The 16,301-nt window shown below is 43.5% G+C and overlaps 1 protein-coding gene across 1 annotated transcript in view; it reads right to left on the minus strand.

Annotated features, from left to right (window-relative positions):
- Positions 1–497: 497 nt before the first annotated feature.
- ddx31 (DEAD (Asp-Glu-Ala-Asp) box polypeptide 31) overlaps positions 498–16,301 on the minus strand; it is a 61,038-nt gene continuing 45,234 nt past the window's right edge. The window contains exons 20-21 of the mRNA XM_083644162.1: positions 10,399–10,630; positions 498–1,026 (exon numbers count right to left, since the gene is read on the minus strand). Of these exons, the coding sequence (XP_083500288.1) occupies positions 870–1,026; positions 10,399–10,630 (389 nt within the window). The 3' untranslated portion in view covers positions 498–869. The remainder of the gene's footprint in view (positions 1,027–10,398; positions 10,631–16,301) is intronic.

Genomic DNA, 16,301 nt, shown 5'->3' on the forward strand with positions numbered 1-16,301 from the left:
CGGACGTACAACCCGGATCCATAATGCCTCCGGCCTGGCTATCGCCGGCGGAGGCATAAAAAGAGTCCTGCCCCCTCCATATTAGCGGATGGGACAAAAACAAAATCATTAAAGTACACATCAAATACATTTTTCCCAAAGATGGTTTCTGTCATTTTAGGTTGTTCTTATCACACTGATGTATGTTCAAATGAATTCTTTTTTGGGATAGGTTTGTTTTTGACGATATTCAAATGGGATATGATGAGGTGATTGACAGCTGTGACAGCAGCTCTCCAACCTCCATCAGACAGTGGCACAGTGTCGCCCAGCTCGACTCCACTGCAACTGCACAGACTGCCTCCAAATGACGTCACACAAGCAAGATGGCCACTCGCGGAAACAAGATATTTTCGCTTCACTTTTACACAGTAGGAATTGCTCTGACAGACCACAAGTGGATGAATCAGGGTAAAAGTACAAACTTTATTTTCCAACAGTGGAAATGTGAACAGCTTGATCTACAACACCCGACTAAAATAGGCTATATTATGTATTTTTCTGTTAATCAGAGCCTCCGCAGTGTCACCGCTGTGGGAGCAGACTGTATAGATAATTCAAAATGTTACAAATACAAAACACACATGCCCAGTTGCATTGTGGGGACACACACCTGCCCAGGTACATTGTGGTGACACACACCTGCCCAGGTACATTGTGGTGACACACACCTGAGCTCCAACATGGCTTTCAGGGTATTTTTGATTCCACACTTCCTGTCTAGTTGATTTGTAACCTCAGCACTCACAGACTTCCCGGGAAAGCAAAAAGCCCGCAAAGTCCACTAAGAGTCTGTGAGGGCGGAGACGTCGGGATATTTGGGTTGGCCATCAGGTTGTTTTGGTCGCTTCAGAGACTTGCTCCTCCTCTCCTGACCTCTGACCTCCAGGCATCTTCCTCTTCCTCCTCTTCCTCATGGCTTCTCCCTCCAGGCCGCTGGAGACCTCAGAGCGAAGGAGCCCCGCCTCCCTCTGACCAGGAGAAAACCTGACAGACACAAGGAGAGAGGAGAACATTTCAGGTAACAAAATAACATTAGCATCAACTGCTTTGCTAAATTAGCCTGCTCGCTAACACACCAGTTTAGCACACTAGCTAACGCAGGGGTTCCTAACCTTTTTCAGCTTGTGACCCCACTTTGACGTCACAAAAATGTAGGATCCCCAGACATTCAAATTTCGGTACATCGGTAATATCATCAGTGACATCATCAATGATGTCACATGTAACAAACAGTATGCTGACTTTTCCCCTCAGAATTCTGAATTTAAACTCCGAATTCTGACATTAAACTCAGAATTCTTCTGACCTTTTTCTTAGAATTCTGACTTTTTTTCTCCCGAATTCTGATATTAAACTCAGAACTCAAATACATTTTGTGGCCCTAATCCTCTTCGGTAGTTTTAAATTGTGTGTGGTATAAATAAATAAATCAGGCGACCCCATTTGAATTCCCGGTGACACAAAGGTTGGGAAGCACTGAGCTAACGTATCTAGCAGCAGCTTATCTGGTGTGGTCAGACCCACTGTCTTACAGAGGGTCTGAATCACAAGTCAGCATTTATGGGTTTTGCCACACGAAAAGCGGCGGCAAGCCTCTGACTGGCTGGGCTGTCAAGTTCAAGTTCAAGGTCACTGTGACCTCACAACAGCTAGTTTCATGCTCATTACCGCGATATCTCAGTAACACCTTGACAGAATTTCATCCAATTTTCCTGGACTCAAGGATGAACTGATTAGATTTCGGTGTTAAAGGTCAAAGTTCAAGGTCATTGTGACCTCACTAACCCCATTTCCAAGCTCTTTACTGCAATATCTCAGTAACGCCTTGACGGAATTTCTTCCAATTTGGTTCAAACATCGCCTTGGACTCAAGCATGAACTAATTCGATTTTGGTGGTCAAATGACAAAGGTCAAGGTCACTGTGACCTCACAAACGCCATTTTCAAGCTTGTTAACACGATATCTTAAGAACGCCTTGACGGAATTTCTTCCAATTTGCCTCAAATGTCCACTTGGACTCAAGAATGATTCGATTTTGGTGGTCAAAGTTCAAGGTTACTGTGACATCACGACTGCTCGTTTCATGCTTGTTAACTTGAGATTTCAGGAATGCCTTGACATAATTTCTCTGCCGTTAACTGCTACATTTGCTAACTACGTGTTCACCAGGCTCAAAACGCCACAATAGTAACTTTTAACCAGTTTGAGTCACGCTCTTTCCATGAAGTCCATCAGCTTTGATATCTTGTGGCCAGTTTGTTGACAATAAGCGATGTTTTGGCGATTAATTATTAGTTTTCGGAGTCTGGATCTGTGCTCGTACGCGTTCGCCTCAACTTGGGAGTTCTCGGCTGAGGCGGAGATGTTTAGTGGAGCATATCAGTGCTCGAGTGCCAGCCGTGTCGCTGGAAGCTTGCTGACGGTGGGTCTGAAGTGCATACCTTCCAAAACTCTCCTCATTTCTGCAGTCTTTTCTTGTTGCCCTCCATTGATTTAATGATTCATCATTCTAATGTTTAACTACTATACTCACAAAGTAACTTTAACTAATGATTTCCCCCCCCTGATTTTTTATCCCGGTTTTATCCCCCAATAGTGCTAATTAAAATGTATTTATCCTGGTTGCTGCTCCACCCTCTGCCAATCTGGGGAGAGCCGAAACTGGCTCCATGCTTCCTCCGAGACATGGGCAGTTAGCCAGCCGCTTCTTTTCACCTGACAGGGGAAGCTTCACCGGTAGGACATAGCACGTGGGAGGATCACGCTATTCCAATGAGTTCCCCTCCCTCCAAACAGGCGCCCCTAATGACGAGAGGAAGCACCACTTCAGCGACCAGGCTATTGCATGTTCTGGTGTGGGGTTCCTATATGAAGGAAACCCCCAGGAGGCACGGGGAGAACATGCAAACTCCACACAGAAAGGCCCTTCTGACGACCCCACCCGGGCGGTGGGCACTCGAGGACATGCGGACGGGCACGTAATCCTTCAGTGCTCACAGCGTCCCAGGTGGGAATCGAACCCAGGACCTTCTAGCTGTGAGGCGACAGCGCTTACCACTGCGCCACCGTGCCCCCGAGCAGTGCGCGAGGTGCTCAAATGCAAAATCTTATGACATCATAAGCTCTATATAACCTTTGTACACGCGCGCAACCCGCCCTTCTCCTTTTGTCCGTTCTTTGCCCCCACAGCGTTCGCTCAGTGTCTGTCTGTCTCCCTCCCACTCTGTGCTGTGTCGAGCGCTATGCTGCCTGCTCTCTCTCTCTCTCTCTCTCTCTCTCTCTCTCTCACTAGTCCCGAGAGAGAGAGAGCCTGGTGACGTGAGGTTACTGTCACACACACACACAGAGTAGCGCTGTGCAGTCGCAGTGACAGTCTCTTCCTCTCCGAGCAACGAGCAAACACACACACACACAAACTCCATCTCTCTTTCCTTCTCTCTCTCCCCGTTTCCCTCCCTCCCTCTCTCTCTCTCGCTCTCTCTCAGAGACCAGTCTTGCACGCACACACGGGACACGCCCACACGGTCCGCGGGAGAAAATACACTCTAAAATCTAATTGATTCTCATGACTTTTGCCATGACTGTCAAACCTAAATTTATATACTTTGCGACGTTCATCATCGTTCAAATTTGGCTGGTGGCTTATTAACATAGTAGAGTACCGCACGGATGGCATATTTTTGGAGGCCAACCCAGAAGTCACTGCGCTTCCTGGTTTCCTCGTCTCAAAGTCAATCGGATTTTTGTATGGGGATGTTGGTTAAATGTCTGAAATAGGGATGTCAACCGATAACTGTTTAAATCAGAGTGTGGCCCGCGCTGGAATTGCAAACAAAATTTTATTTTTTATTTTTTTTACAGTGCACCTGAACGCAACATGCAACATACCCGCTGAATTATAAGTGTCCAAATGTTCATGTCATTCTGGCCAATACTCCACTTCTGTTATAACATTTCAGTCTGGAATATGGAATATCTTTCAATAATCTTCATGACTAAAAGGCTAAAAGTAATCTCATGTGTAAGAAATGACTGTTCTACATTTAAGTAAAAATTTAAATAATTAACTCATTGGTTTTGGATTTATTTAGCTTCAAGAGTGCATTTTTGTTCTTGTGACCCTCAACACAGGCTTTGAGAATCCCGGGCCACTTACTGATACTGTATGCTTAAATTAACGCACTCATATTCTGGTTTATTTCAAGAAAAACAATTTGGCTAGTGGAAATTCTAATTGGCTGGTAACTTTAAAATCTAGCAGCCATATTGGCAGGTGGTCAAAAAAGTTAATTTCAAGCCCTGAGAGCAGGTGGTGACATAGGAGTTAGTGAGAAAAGGATCAAATATTGGTGGTTAAGACTGAATAATGACATCACAACTGTTAATTTAAAATTAGTTATTCCTCTAAAGCTGTGTTCACACCGAGATATTTATTTTTCTCTGTCGCTCGATTCAACCCTTTGGAATCGCTCTGTGGCTGTGTTTAAATCGCTCGTCAACAGGCACAATAATTGACGGACATCTGGGGGCTATAACGTTACGCAATGTCATGATGTTTGTCCACTATGAGCCACCGTAGTTGTTTACAAGCTAAGCCTATCAGCGTGCTCCTAACGGGAGCTCTATACCGGTAGTACAGACTTCACTTCATGTCAGCTGTCAGCCTGTCAATGCGGTTTGTTGCCACACAATAAACCAGCGGTTTGTTCCAAGCCAGTGTGATCCTTGACTCGCTCTCACACGGCAGCCAATCAGCGTTGAACAGCGAGCGACTGATGCCAGCGAAATTCCGCTCGAGTTGGGATATTTAATCTTGGGCGACGAGCAAATTTTTGCCCTATCGCTCTGTCTCTGTCGCTCGGACGGCCAGCGATTTTTCTCCCGGGCAAATATACGCTCAATCGCTCGTTTGCATTGACTTTGTATGTAAACTCGATGCCAGCGAAAAACTTTAATAGGTCGGTGTGACCGCACCATAAACCTGCCTTCAAATGCCTAAAATTTGTTATTCCTCTAAACCTGCCTTCAAATGCCCCAAATTTGGCCCTCGGCAACAATCTGGGTTTCTCATGTGGCCCCCCATGAAAAATAATTGCCCACCCCTGGTTTAAACCGTTTCGACATTAACCGATTAATACTATCAGTATCAGTATCAGTATCGAACATTAGTCTACTCTGGTCAGGGATTTTCTTTGGATGCAGGGCTGGGCAAACACCTGAACACTGAATACTGTCTGCCCACTGTTAGCTGCCTTATTATGATGTCACATACGTCATGACGTATGTGACATCATGACGTATGTGCGGCGCGACAGCTCAGAGTGTGGTTGTCTACTTCAAAACAAACCGAAGCAGCATGATGGAGGCTGAAGGAGAAGAGAAATATGCGTTCAAAAGCTGGAGGTATTCATGCCATTATTTTGAGTTTGTCTCGGTCAAAGAGGCAAAGAACATTATTGTCCTTTGTAAAACCGCTAGAAGCTTAGTCCTTCTCCACTTACGGCAGATGCTACCTATTTGCACTGTTGACTCGCCCTCATATCGATGCATCATAGAGAAAATACACACGAAGAACAATGTCAAGCTGCCAGAGAAAGACGTTTGCTGACTACCTCGAGAGAGAATATGCGAGGATGGAGGCTAAGTTGAAGGCGACGCTGGGTGAGGTAGACTTGGGTGTAACAGTTCACAACAGATCCACTTTGGGTAAGTGTTGTACACTTTGATACTTTCTAACCTTCTGGTCAAAGCCTTCTGACCGTAGTCAGATGGCCCAGGGAATGTGATCATCATCCCTTTTCTTCTTACAGCAACGAAGCTTGAAACGTTTGCATTGAGGGCTGTGTTGTTTTATTAACACTCCGACATAACGGCATCTTTCTTTACACTCACGTTATCTGCCTGACTCTCTCATTTCACGTCTTTTCCCTAGCCAGTTAGTCTCTTAGAACAGACGAGTTGGCTTCCGCAATTTTCAAATGTTCCGCCATACCGTCTGTACTTCGTGGGGGAGAATCATGCACCAACCGGAATGGGAAGCAGAAAGGCGGGTCTTCCGCTCATTAGTCCAATCAGAATTTTTTTAAGGCGGGTCTTCCGCTCATTAGTCCAATCAGAATTTTTTTTCATGGACACACGTGCCGTGATTGGTCGGATTTTGTCGAACTTCCTTCCAGTCTGAAGGTTTTTTTCCCAACTTCCTTGTGCATGTTCTGGGGGTGTAACGTACAGACTGTATAGCTGCATTCGCCGGATGTAGATGAGACAGTCTGTTGTAAGAGACTACTAGCCAGTTAACACACCACTTCCTGTTCTAACCGAATTTCAAAGTAAAATGCCTTTGGCGTTTCTTTTAATCATATATAATACCAAAGCGAAAATAATTAATACAGTGACATGCTAGACATGTAACAACTTAAGTGTAAGGTGTTTGGGGTAAAAAAAAAAGTAGTAACTAGTAACGTAACTAGTTACCTTTTGAAAAAGTAATACATAAAGTAACTTTTATTACTTTTTTAAGGAGTAATCAGTAACTACCGTAAATTCCGGACTATAAGGCGCACTGGAGTATAAGCCGCAGCAGCAAAATTGCCTGTTTGTTACATATATAAGCCGCACCGGACTATAAGCCGCAGGTGTTTTAATGTTTTTTTTTTAATTGTGTTTTAATGTTTAATTACCATATGTAAGGGTTCGTGCACAGAGGGGATTGTCGGGAAAGAGATGGCTGTTTGAGGAAGCTCCCATTTATTAACATTTCAACAAAACAACATAACACAACACCACCTGTGTTTTTTTTTACAGTGCACACAGTGTCCGCGGTGTGGTGAAAAGAGGGCAAGAGAGGAAATTAAAACAGAAGTGGATTTATAGTTAGAAAGAGTGCTAAAGAAGAGAGAATTCCGTTTTTTATTTTTTTATTTTAGTTACTCACAGTACTATTGACCAGTCCAACTCAAAAGATATTCGGCAGTTTCACTTTGAGCTCTTGTTCCGCCGCTGTCCATCAATGGTTATGACGAGTCTCGCTGGGTACAGTACGCCAAAGCGATATCCATTGACTTTCGATTTGTTTTTGCATTTTATCCATTTTCCGACTCACTGTGTTGTTTTTGTCCTCCAGTGCGCTGATGTGCTTTTCCGCATTAGAAACTCTGTTCACGGTTGCCTTATTTTCTTTAGTGAGTGAGTGGATGGACTTCTGCACGTTTTCAAACTTGTTTTCAAGCTGCTCAAAACCTCTGAGCGATGTCGGACTTAATCGATAGTGTTTCACGGAGTAAAAGTTAAGCCCAAGCCGTGTATCTCCAGCCTCCAGCAGGTGAGTCATTTCCTCATTCATGGCGGTGATTGCTTCGTCTCTTTTCTTTCTGCTTACTGGTTTTCAGTCTTGTGCTTCTTCCAGCAGACATTCGCCCCACTCTTTAAAGTTATTCAGTTGGTTCTGGTCACCTTATTCATTTTAGATCAGATCGCTAAAACATATTGTTTGGTCTGGTGTAGCAGCTGTCTAGCTGAGCGCCATGTTCACCGTGATGCCGGTTGATTTCCGCCAAATGATGTCAAGTCAAGTCAAATTTTATTTATATAGCACCTTTCATACACAAAGGCAATTCAAGGTGCTTTACAAAAAAATAATCGAAAAAACAAGCAGCAAAGCAATGCACATAAAATGTGCAGATGAAGCTGTGTAACCTGTAAAATCCATCGATTTTGGAGGTCACCGAGTGGCCGTTTGCTGAAAAAATCCATAGATAAGCCGCACCGTTATATAAGCCGCAGGGGCCAAAAAACGGGGAAAAAGCCGCGGCTTATAGTCCGGAATTTACGGTAATTACTTTTCCAGAGTAACTTGCCCCACACTGCTCTCGACACAGGGACAGCTTACCTAACTGCCATCCGCCTCTTCAACGAGACCCGAAAGCCCCACAAACCAGAACTTTGTCACTCCCTCCCTAGTACAGGCATTATACGATATGACCTCAAACAAATTGCAACAGAAACTCTTTCAACTGTTCTAGTCTCAGAAGTCATTTACAACATAGAAAAAGCCCTAAGAAATCCAAGTGGTGGAAAGTATTGAAAATCACATAAATAGGCATCCTACCAAAGCAGACACTACAGGTGAATAGAGTAATTTTTTTAATGAATAGATATCACCATGAAACTTCATTCCACATTTTTTGAAATTGTATGTTTAATTGTGCAAATGAGGCATAAATATGCACTCATTTGCATACACTAGGCATCTCGCGCGCTCGATTCCTAGGCTCGCCCGCTGCACGCCCTGCAGCTTGCCGAGCTGGCCCTACAGCTCTCCCGCTGCGCGTCGCATACGCATGGCCTCGCCTGCTCTATGATATCACGGATGACATCATCACAGATGACATCATCACTGATGACATCACTGAACTTATAGCCTTAGCCAGGAAGGATGAAATCACTGATAACATATCATCATTAGGTAATTAGGGCAATCACCTAATTAAAACATCTGTTTACACCACCTGAAAGTTTCAACGCGATCACACGTAAAACGGAACAAAAATTTAAACAGACAAACATTGCCCCTTTTATATGTATAGATAGATAGATTTCCAGAAGAGAAATCTGAACATTGGATAAAGCCAGGTTTAAAATTATATTTTGTTGAACCTACTGTCCACCTACTGTCAACACAAAAGCGTTTCATCTCGAGAACCGTTCATCCGATCGACTTCAAACTTGGGCGGTGCGCTGCTGGGGGCCCGACAGAGTGCATGAGTTTAGGGTCACACCGTCTCCAGAGCTTCCACCTGAGAAATGAGCGCACGAAGCACGCTAATTTCTAGTACCGTAAATTCCGGACTATAAGCCGCACCTTTTTTCCCGTTTTTTGGCCTTTTTTGGCCCCTGCGGCTTATATAACGGTGCGGCTTATCTATGGATTTAAAAAAAAAAAAAAAAAAAAAAAAAAAAACTCTCTTTTTTAGCACTCTTTCTAACTATAAATCCAATTCTGTTTTAATTTCCTCTCTTGCCCTCTTTTCACCACACTGTATGACACTGTATGACACTGTGTGCACTGTAAATAACAACACAGGTGGTGTTGTGTTATGTTGTTTTGTTGAAATGTTAATAAATGGGAGCATTACATATGGTAATTAAACATTAAAACACAATAAAAAAATAATAATAATAAAAAAAAAAACCCATTAAAACACCCGCGGCTTATAGTCCGGTGCGGCTTATATAAGAAAAAAATAGTCAACTTTGCAGGTGCGGCTTATACACCGGTGCGCCCGGAATTTACGGTATATTACATATAACAGCATGTTCTCCCTCCTGCCCTCAGGGAGGAGATACAGGACCCCCAAAACACGCACCAGCCGACTGAGGAATATCTTCTTTCCATAGGCCATGAGACAGATCACCCACCACCATCACTCTCACACACACACACACACACACACACACACCCCTTCGTACAAGTTTGGAGTGCAATATGACTGACTGATTGTAATATTGACTAAGTGCAACTTGATCGCACCTTGCGCTGCCTTGATAGTGTTGCCATTGTCGTTTTCGCTTTTCAAATTTATATTATTGCTTATCGTTGTTTTCTCTTTTCAAATTTATATTATGATTGCTAATCATTGTTCTTTTCTTTTCAAATAATATTATTATTGATCTGTGTGGATTTGCTATCTTATGCTATGTTTTAGTTGTTGCTTGCTATATTTATGTCCTGCAGAGCCTCCTGGCCTAAGAATTTCACACAAGTGTACTTGTGCAACCAGAGTGACAATAAACATCTTGAATTTTGACATAATAAGTCCTTTAAAGCCAGGGTTTCAAAAGTCTGAGACTGTGGGCCTCTCCTCCGTCCAGACAAAGCTCCCCCTCCATCAATTCCTGGATGCTGCCTGCTCTCACTGAGTCAAGGCGCTTCTGCAGCGCTTCATCTCTCTGCCTGGTTTGGTGGCGGGCCTGAGGCAGGACTGAACCATTTTATGAAAATCGAAGGGAGATGGATGATTTTTTGTTGTTGCCAAAAAACAAGAAAATAAAAATAATTTGTTTTATTAGTACATTGTGAACAAAATATTATATTAATGATGATAGGTTAATAATTTAATACTGCAAAAAATTGCAGAGGTAATTTTTTTTAGGGCCCCTGGAATTGTCCTAACCCCGCCCCCCCAATATGGCCCCCCTGTCTCTGAATGATCTCTTTAAACAAATCACACAGATTTAGGCTTATTCTGCTTTCTCCTTTTTCTGAATAACAAATGTAATATTTTTTCACTAAAACCTGGGGAGGCCCGCCTCCCACTTTGAAAACCTCTGCTTTCAACCAAACAATGGCAGCTCACCTCTTCCCTCCTGCTTCATCCTGGCCCTGGTTCTTGCCCTTGTTGTTCCGGTCCTGGTTCTTGGTGGTCCGGCCCTGGTTCTTGCCAGCCCCGGCTCCACCCCCCAGGCCGTGCGGCGCGTCCCTCAGGCCGAAGCTCTTGGCGGCGTGGCCCAGGTGCAGCGAGCGGATGTGGAAGATGTGCTTCAGAGAGGAGGGGTACGCTGTGTAGGCCCGCAGGAACGACTGGAGAGCTGGGTAACAACAACACACTTTATTAATGTCCTAACACATCCACGGCAGAACGGCTTTCATTCACTTTAATGGGGACCTAACACCCAGAATTCTCTACTCTACTTGGGATTAAAGGGGGCGTTCTTGGTGATGTAAGTGGAACCCAAGATCAGCCACTTGGCAGACCCAACCGCAAAAGTGGGTTTCAACCCCAAGAGGGCGCTCTCGCTGCATGAAAATGATACAGTGTGTAGAATTCTACAGTAACAGTTTACTCTCAAATGTTAGTGATTTTGCCCAGAATCCATCAGCGACACGAGTCAAAAGCCTGGACAATACTTATTTTGGGCTCAAACTCTTAAATTGGCTCACGTGATAGAAAGGGGTGCTGACGTTAAACTTTATGGTTGTTAACGCTCACGTATTCTGACCTGTCATATTAATAATATACAATATATTACAGTGGATACAATCTGCCGTTAGCTTGGCTTAACTACGTTTGCTAACGTGGTTTGTTCTGGCTCAAAACGCTGCGATAGTCACTTTTAACCAGGTGGAGTTACACTCACAATACAATTTATTTTGCTTATATGCCCACCAGCTATCTGTTGGCTGGTTATGCTGATATTTATAATAATATGTGGCTTCTGGGTGAACATTTGGCTGTTTCCGATCTGACTGGCCGGGAGGGAGACAGAGATCGTATTGAAGGTAGGAGTGAGGCTCTGCCAAAACACACAGGACACAGAAGCGCAGCGCAGAATTAGCAGAGCGCGCTGAGAGAGCCAGGGCTTAAAATTCACTTTGCAAACTAGGGGGGGAATTCCTTCCCTTATGTTCTTCAGATAGGGGGGATTCATAGATTTTGGGGGGGATCTATAGACTTTGGGGGGGATTTTTTCAGCCGATACTGTAACTGACAAATACCTGCTCCTCCTGTCCAATAAGCGATAATACTGTAATTTCACATTTTTGTATTTAAAAAAGTTAAGTAGTTTATGCACACCTGAGTCGAAATTACAATGGCTTTGTCGTGTTTCTTCTGCAGACTAAGCCATAGGCTTTTGGTTCTATGAAAGCCTTTATTTTTTGTGTTGAGTGATACACTCTACTAAAACACTAATATCATATTATATCAGAAGAGTGTTCTTTGTTTTGTGTTCACAATAGTGATGTCAGTTTGATTTGGTTGAATATTAAATCATCCATCTTTGCTCACTACATCTGCCTTTCTTACTGTCATTACTGGCAACTAAACCTGTTTGAATTTTGCATTGGGGAGAGTTCTATTGACGTGAATAGGCAGGCATGGAAAGTCCACTTATAAACCATTATCTGTGTGTCGTTTCACTTTTTATTGAAAATGCTTCCACCAGATTGTCACGGCTGCTTTATGAGAAACGCCATTTGACTGGCGACAACAACGTTGACATCACTGGCACTCGGCATAAGGAGGATTAACGTTATTATTAAGATTATTATCAGATTATTCATCGTCATCAATAACGTAACGCTAAACATCACTGACACTGACGTTACTCGGTGACGTTACGTTGATGTTTCAGCTAGAAGTGCCTTGTTGTTCGACTTGTCACGTTTGATTTTTCTGAGCGGGTCCCCCTTCTGACGACGTAGTTTTCCTTTTTAGCCAGCGATCTATCATGTTTGCAAGCAGCTGTCTGTATCCACCAAGAAACCAGCAGAAAAGCGTTGATGTCGAGAGAGGACTGAGGGACAGAGCGAGCATGCTGTTTGTTGTTAACTGGTCACGGTAGTGAAATTGGTCTGCCCGTGTAAGCCTCCGGCCAGTGATTTGAATGCATTAAGCATCGTTCCGCACAAACATAGATCAGTCTGCGCAAACCCCCTTTATAAATTGAAAATATGCTGGAATTGGGGAAAATGTGTGGGATTCCTGCAATCCCGAGCTGAATTGTAAGCCCTGAGAGTTATCCTTTTTGGACAACAGTGCTCCAGCCATGACGTTGCAGTGGAACATCTTACCAATAGATGAACTTTGGTGCAAAAGATTAGACTGGTGACGTAGTTGATGACGGTACGTGCAGTTTTTCATTTCCACTACAGCAGGAATGTATACAGGTGGACTGGAGGGAGGCTTTAAAGCATTGGTTCCTAAACTCATGTACTGTATTTAAACTCATGTACTGTATGGTGAAACAAACTCATGTACTGTATTTAAACTCATGTACTGTATGGTGAAACAAACTCATGTACTGTATGGTGAAACAAACTCATGTACTGTATTTAAACTCATGTACTGTATTTAAACTCATGTACTGTATGGTGAAACAAACTCATGTACTGTATTTAAACTCACGTACTGTATGGTGAAACAAACTCATGTACTGTATTTAAACTCACGTACTGTATGGTGAAACAAACTCATGTACTGTATTTAAACTCACGTACTGTATGGTGAAACAAACTCATGTACTGTATTTAAACTCACGTACTGTATGGTGAAACAAACTCATGTACTGTATTTAAACTCATGTACTGTATTTAAACTCATGTACTGTATGGTGAAACAAACTCATGTACTGTATTTAAACTCACGTACTGTATGGTGAAACAAACTCATGTACTGTATTTAAACTCATGTACTGTATGGTGAAACAAACTCATGTACTGTATGGTGAAACAAACTCATGTACTGTATGGTGAAACAAGGCTAGGTGGAAACCTGGCATAGGGCCAGAGCGGAAAAGCGTTGACAAGCCTGTCAACTAAAAATATATACAATTAAAAAAAATCATTTTGATGTGATTATCACAGGGTAGGCACTGCCTACCTTGCCTAGCCCTGACTGCACATCACTGGTACATGCTTTTCATCCATCAAAGTCCTGCTTAAAACCTTTTTTTCTACCTCATTATTTCATCACTGCATGTCTTTATGCTGAAACCATCGCTGTATTTGGCAACCCGACCAACCGGAGAAATAACTTGAACCCTTTCTATCTCACTCTTGGTAGTTCAAAGTTTAATCAAAGCAACTCTCGTTTAACTTCCAGAACCATTGTTTACATCGTTTGGTGTGCATGCCACTCTGATGTTATAAGCAGGAGAAGAGTAAAGACTAGCAAAACCAACTAACGTAACGTTACCAAGCGGCTAATGCTAGAGCTAATGTTAGCTAGCCTGAGTGCAGCACGGGTCTGAAGGAAACATGAGTTGCTGCTTATCATCATTGTGAGAGATTTAATCATACATGTACCTTGTTATAATTATGTTCAATTATACTGCATGTATATTGTGTTGCAAATGTGTGATCTGTCTGTCTGACGTGAAATGAAAGTACTTTGTTCTCTGTCTAGAATATTTTTCCATAACAATCATGATCAATTGTCTGCTGCAAGGATTACTGCTCCCACAAGGTATTTTATCCTGGTATACATTACAGATGATGTGTTGTGTCTGTCTCATACACTTAATGATACCGCCGATATGTTTCAGCATGGTTTTCAGCTGTGTTTACATGCCACCAACTCCACCGAAAATGGCTCATGTGTTTTGCATTCTCCGATATCATATTTAGGCTGAAAATCTGCAGATTCCAATCGCTTGGCCGTGCACCCCTAGTGAATAAAGCACAGCAGTAGATAATGATGCTTCAGCATGGGTTGGTAAATACGTTGCTTGCTTTTCCCCGTGGCGCACCAGACATTTATGCATTTATGCTCTTAAATTTTTAATTTCAGAGGCTGTAGCAGGCTCACTTTTAAAGCCAGAGTGAAGTTTCTGGTATCTACTTTTAAAGTAAAAAAGTGACATGTTGGGGTGTGATAAACAGAGTCTGTATTTCTGTACAGTGTTGTGTCTCCCTCTGCTGTTCCCTGTATGATCCACACCACCAAGTCTGTGTGTGTGTGTGTACCTCTCTTGGCAGTCTGCACTGTGTGTGTGTGTGTGTGTGTGTGTGTGTGTGTGTGTGTGTGTGTGTGTGTGTGCGCAAGTCAAGTTTATTTGTATAGCCCTAATTCACAAGCATGTCTCAGAGGACTTCACAGAAAATATCTCTAGCTAAATCTAGCTGACACAACAGTAGCAATTACAGTAGTAAATATAGCCGCAAGCGGCGATGGGCGGGGTTCAAGCCTTGCGCAGATGACAAAGCTTCTGATTCTGACTAGGACATCCTCCTTGATATATCTGACAAGTTTCGCGATCATTGGACAAACAGGTGTGGAGTTACAGCCTTTTTTATGTTAAGCCACGCCCTTTTATGGCGCCCCCTTTTGGTCGAATTGCACAAAATTTGACACACATGGTCTAGGATGGTCTCCGAAGACCTCCTGCAAGTTTCGTGAAGATTCCTTAATCGGTCATGAAGTTATGACAATTTAGCTGTGAGGCCACGCCCTCTCACAACTTTAACGATTAATATCTCCGAAACTAAAGGAGATTTCAAAGGTTTCAAAAAGGCAGTTTGTAGAGCTTGCTCCATAGATGCTTCCTGGCGATTTTGGTGCAAATCGGTCCAACGGTCTAGGAGGAGATGTCAAAAATGTGTTTTCCAAACTTTTCCAAATATCTCAAAAACTTTCCAGGTGGACATTGAGGGTCCTTATGGCAAATTTGTAGAGCAGGTCCACCTGAACATCTGGAAAAAAAAAGTTTGAAAATCGGACCAACGGCGTGGAAGTTATGGCCTTTAACGTAAAACCGTCGATTATAGCGCCACCTTCAGGCCGATTCGAAAAATCTTTTTTGAGCACCTACCAGCCAACAATATCTGCCATTGGGCCAAATTTCAGGTCTCTACCATTTACCAACTCACGGGAATTTGCGTTGAGGCAGATGAACAACAAGAAGAAGAAGCTTCGGGGCTTGAACCCCTAATAATAACAAGATTGAACAATCATATGATAGAGAAAGGCAGAGAGAAGGGGAGAAAAGGTGGGTGGAATGGGGGGGGGGGGGGGGGGACAGGGAAGGGAGGAGATGGGGAGGGAACAGGGGCCGGAAGGAAGAGAAGAGCAGAACAGATAGAATATACTCTGGCTAGGCAATATGGTCATGAATAGTCACAGGGGACAGTGAAATTTAGCAGTCAGGTTATGTATTTTACTTATCAGGCGAAAAGAGTCATTGAATAAGCAAGAAATGAATTGACATTTATCGCCTAGCCCCAGGTAGCAACGGCACTCTGGAACTATCAGCAGAGCGGCCAGGCCAAATGAGCAGCAGTTCAGACAATCTGACTACTCTAGCCATTAACCAGAACTAACTAGAACACAGGGAATCTAGCTAATCTACAGCCTAGTCTACCCTGTCCTATTCTACTCTAGTCTGATCTTAGCCTGAACACTATAACAGGTCTACAGCCTACAGTTAGGCTGTAGCTAATCTATTGCCCAACCTAAGCTATTCTAACCTACCGGCATCCCTCGACCAGTGATGGAGAGCACTGATGCCCCCCACCCTGGCCCCCGCCCCCACACACATAAGGCGTGGGAGAGAAGGCCAGGCCGGGACACAGCGCAGCCCCCCTCCACCCCCAGTGCATGCAAGGAAACCTTTCCACCACATGGATTGCCTCAGTGACTGCCTGAGGAGGAACCTTGTGAGGGCCGATGTACTGTAGGGGCCAGACTATGGACCCCAGCTGGGGACCCCCCTCTGGCATAGGCCGAGATGATGCCGGGCTAAACCATTTACAGAGTTTCAG

Source organism: Poromitra crassiceps (assembly GCF_964638095.1).
Source record: "Poromitra crassiceps genome assembly, chromosome: 10".
Taxonomy (NCBI): Eukaryota; Metazoa; Chordata; class Actinopteri; order Beryciformes; family Melamphaidae; genus Poromitra; species Poromitra crassiceps.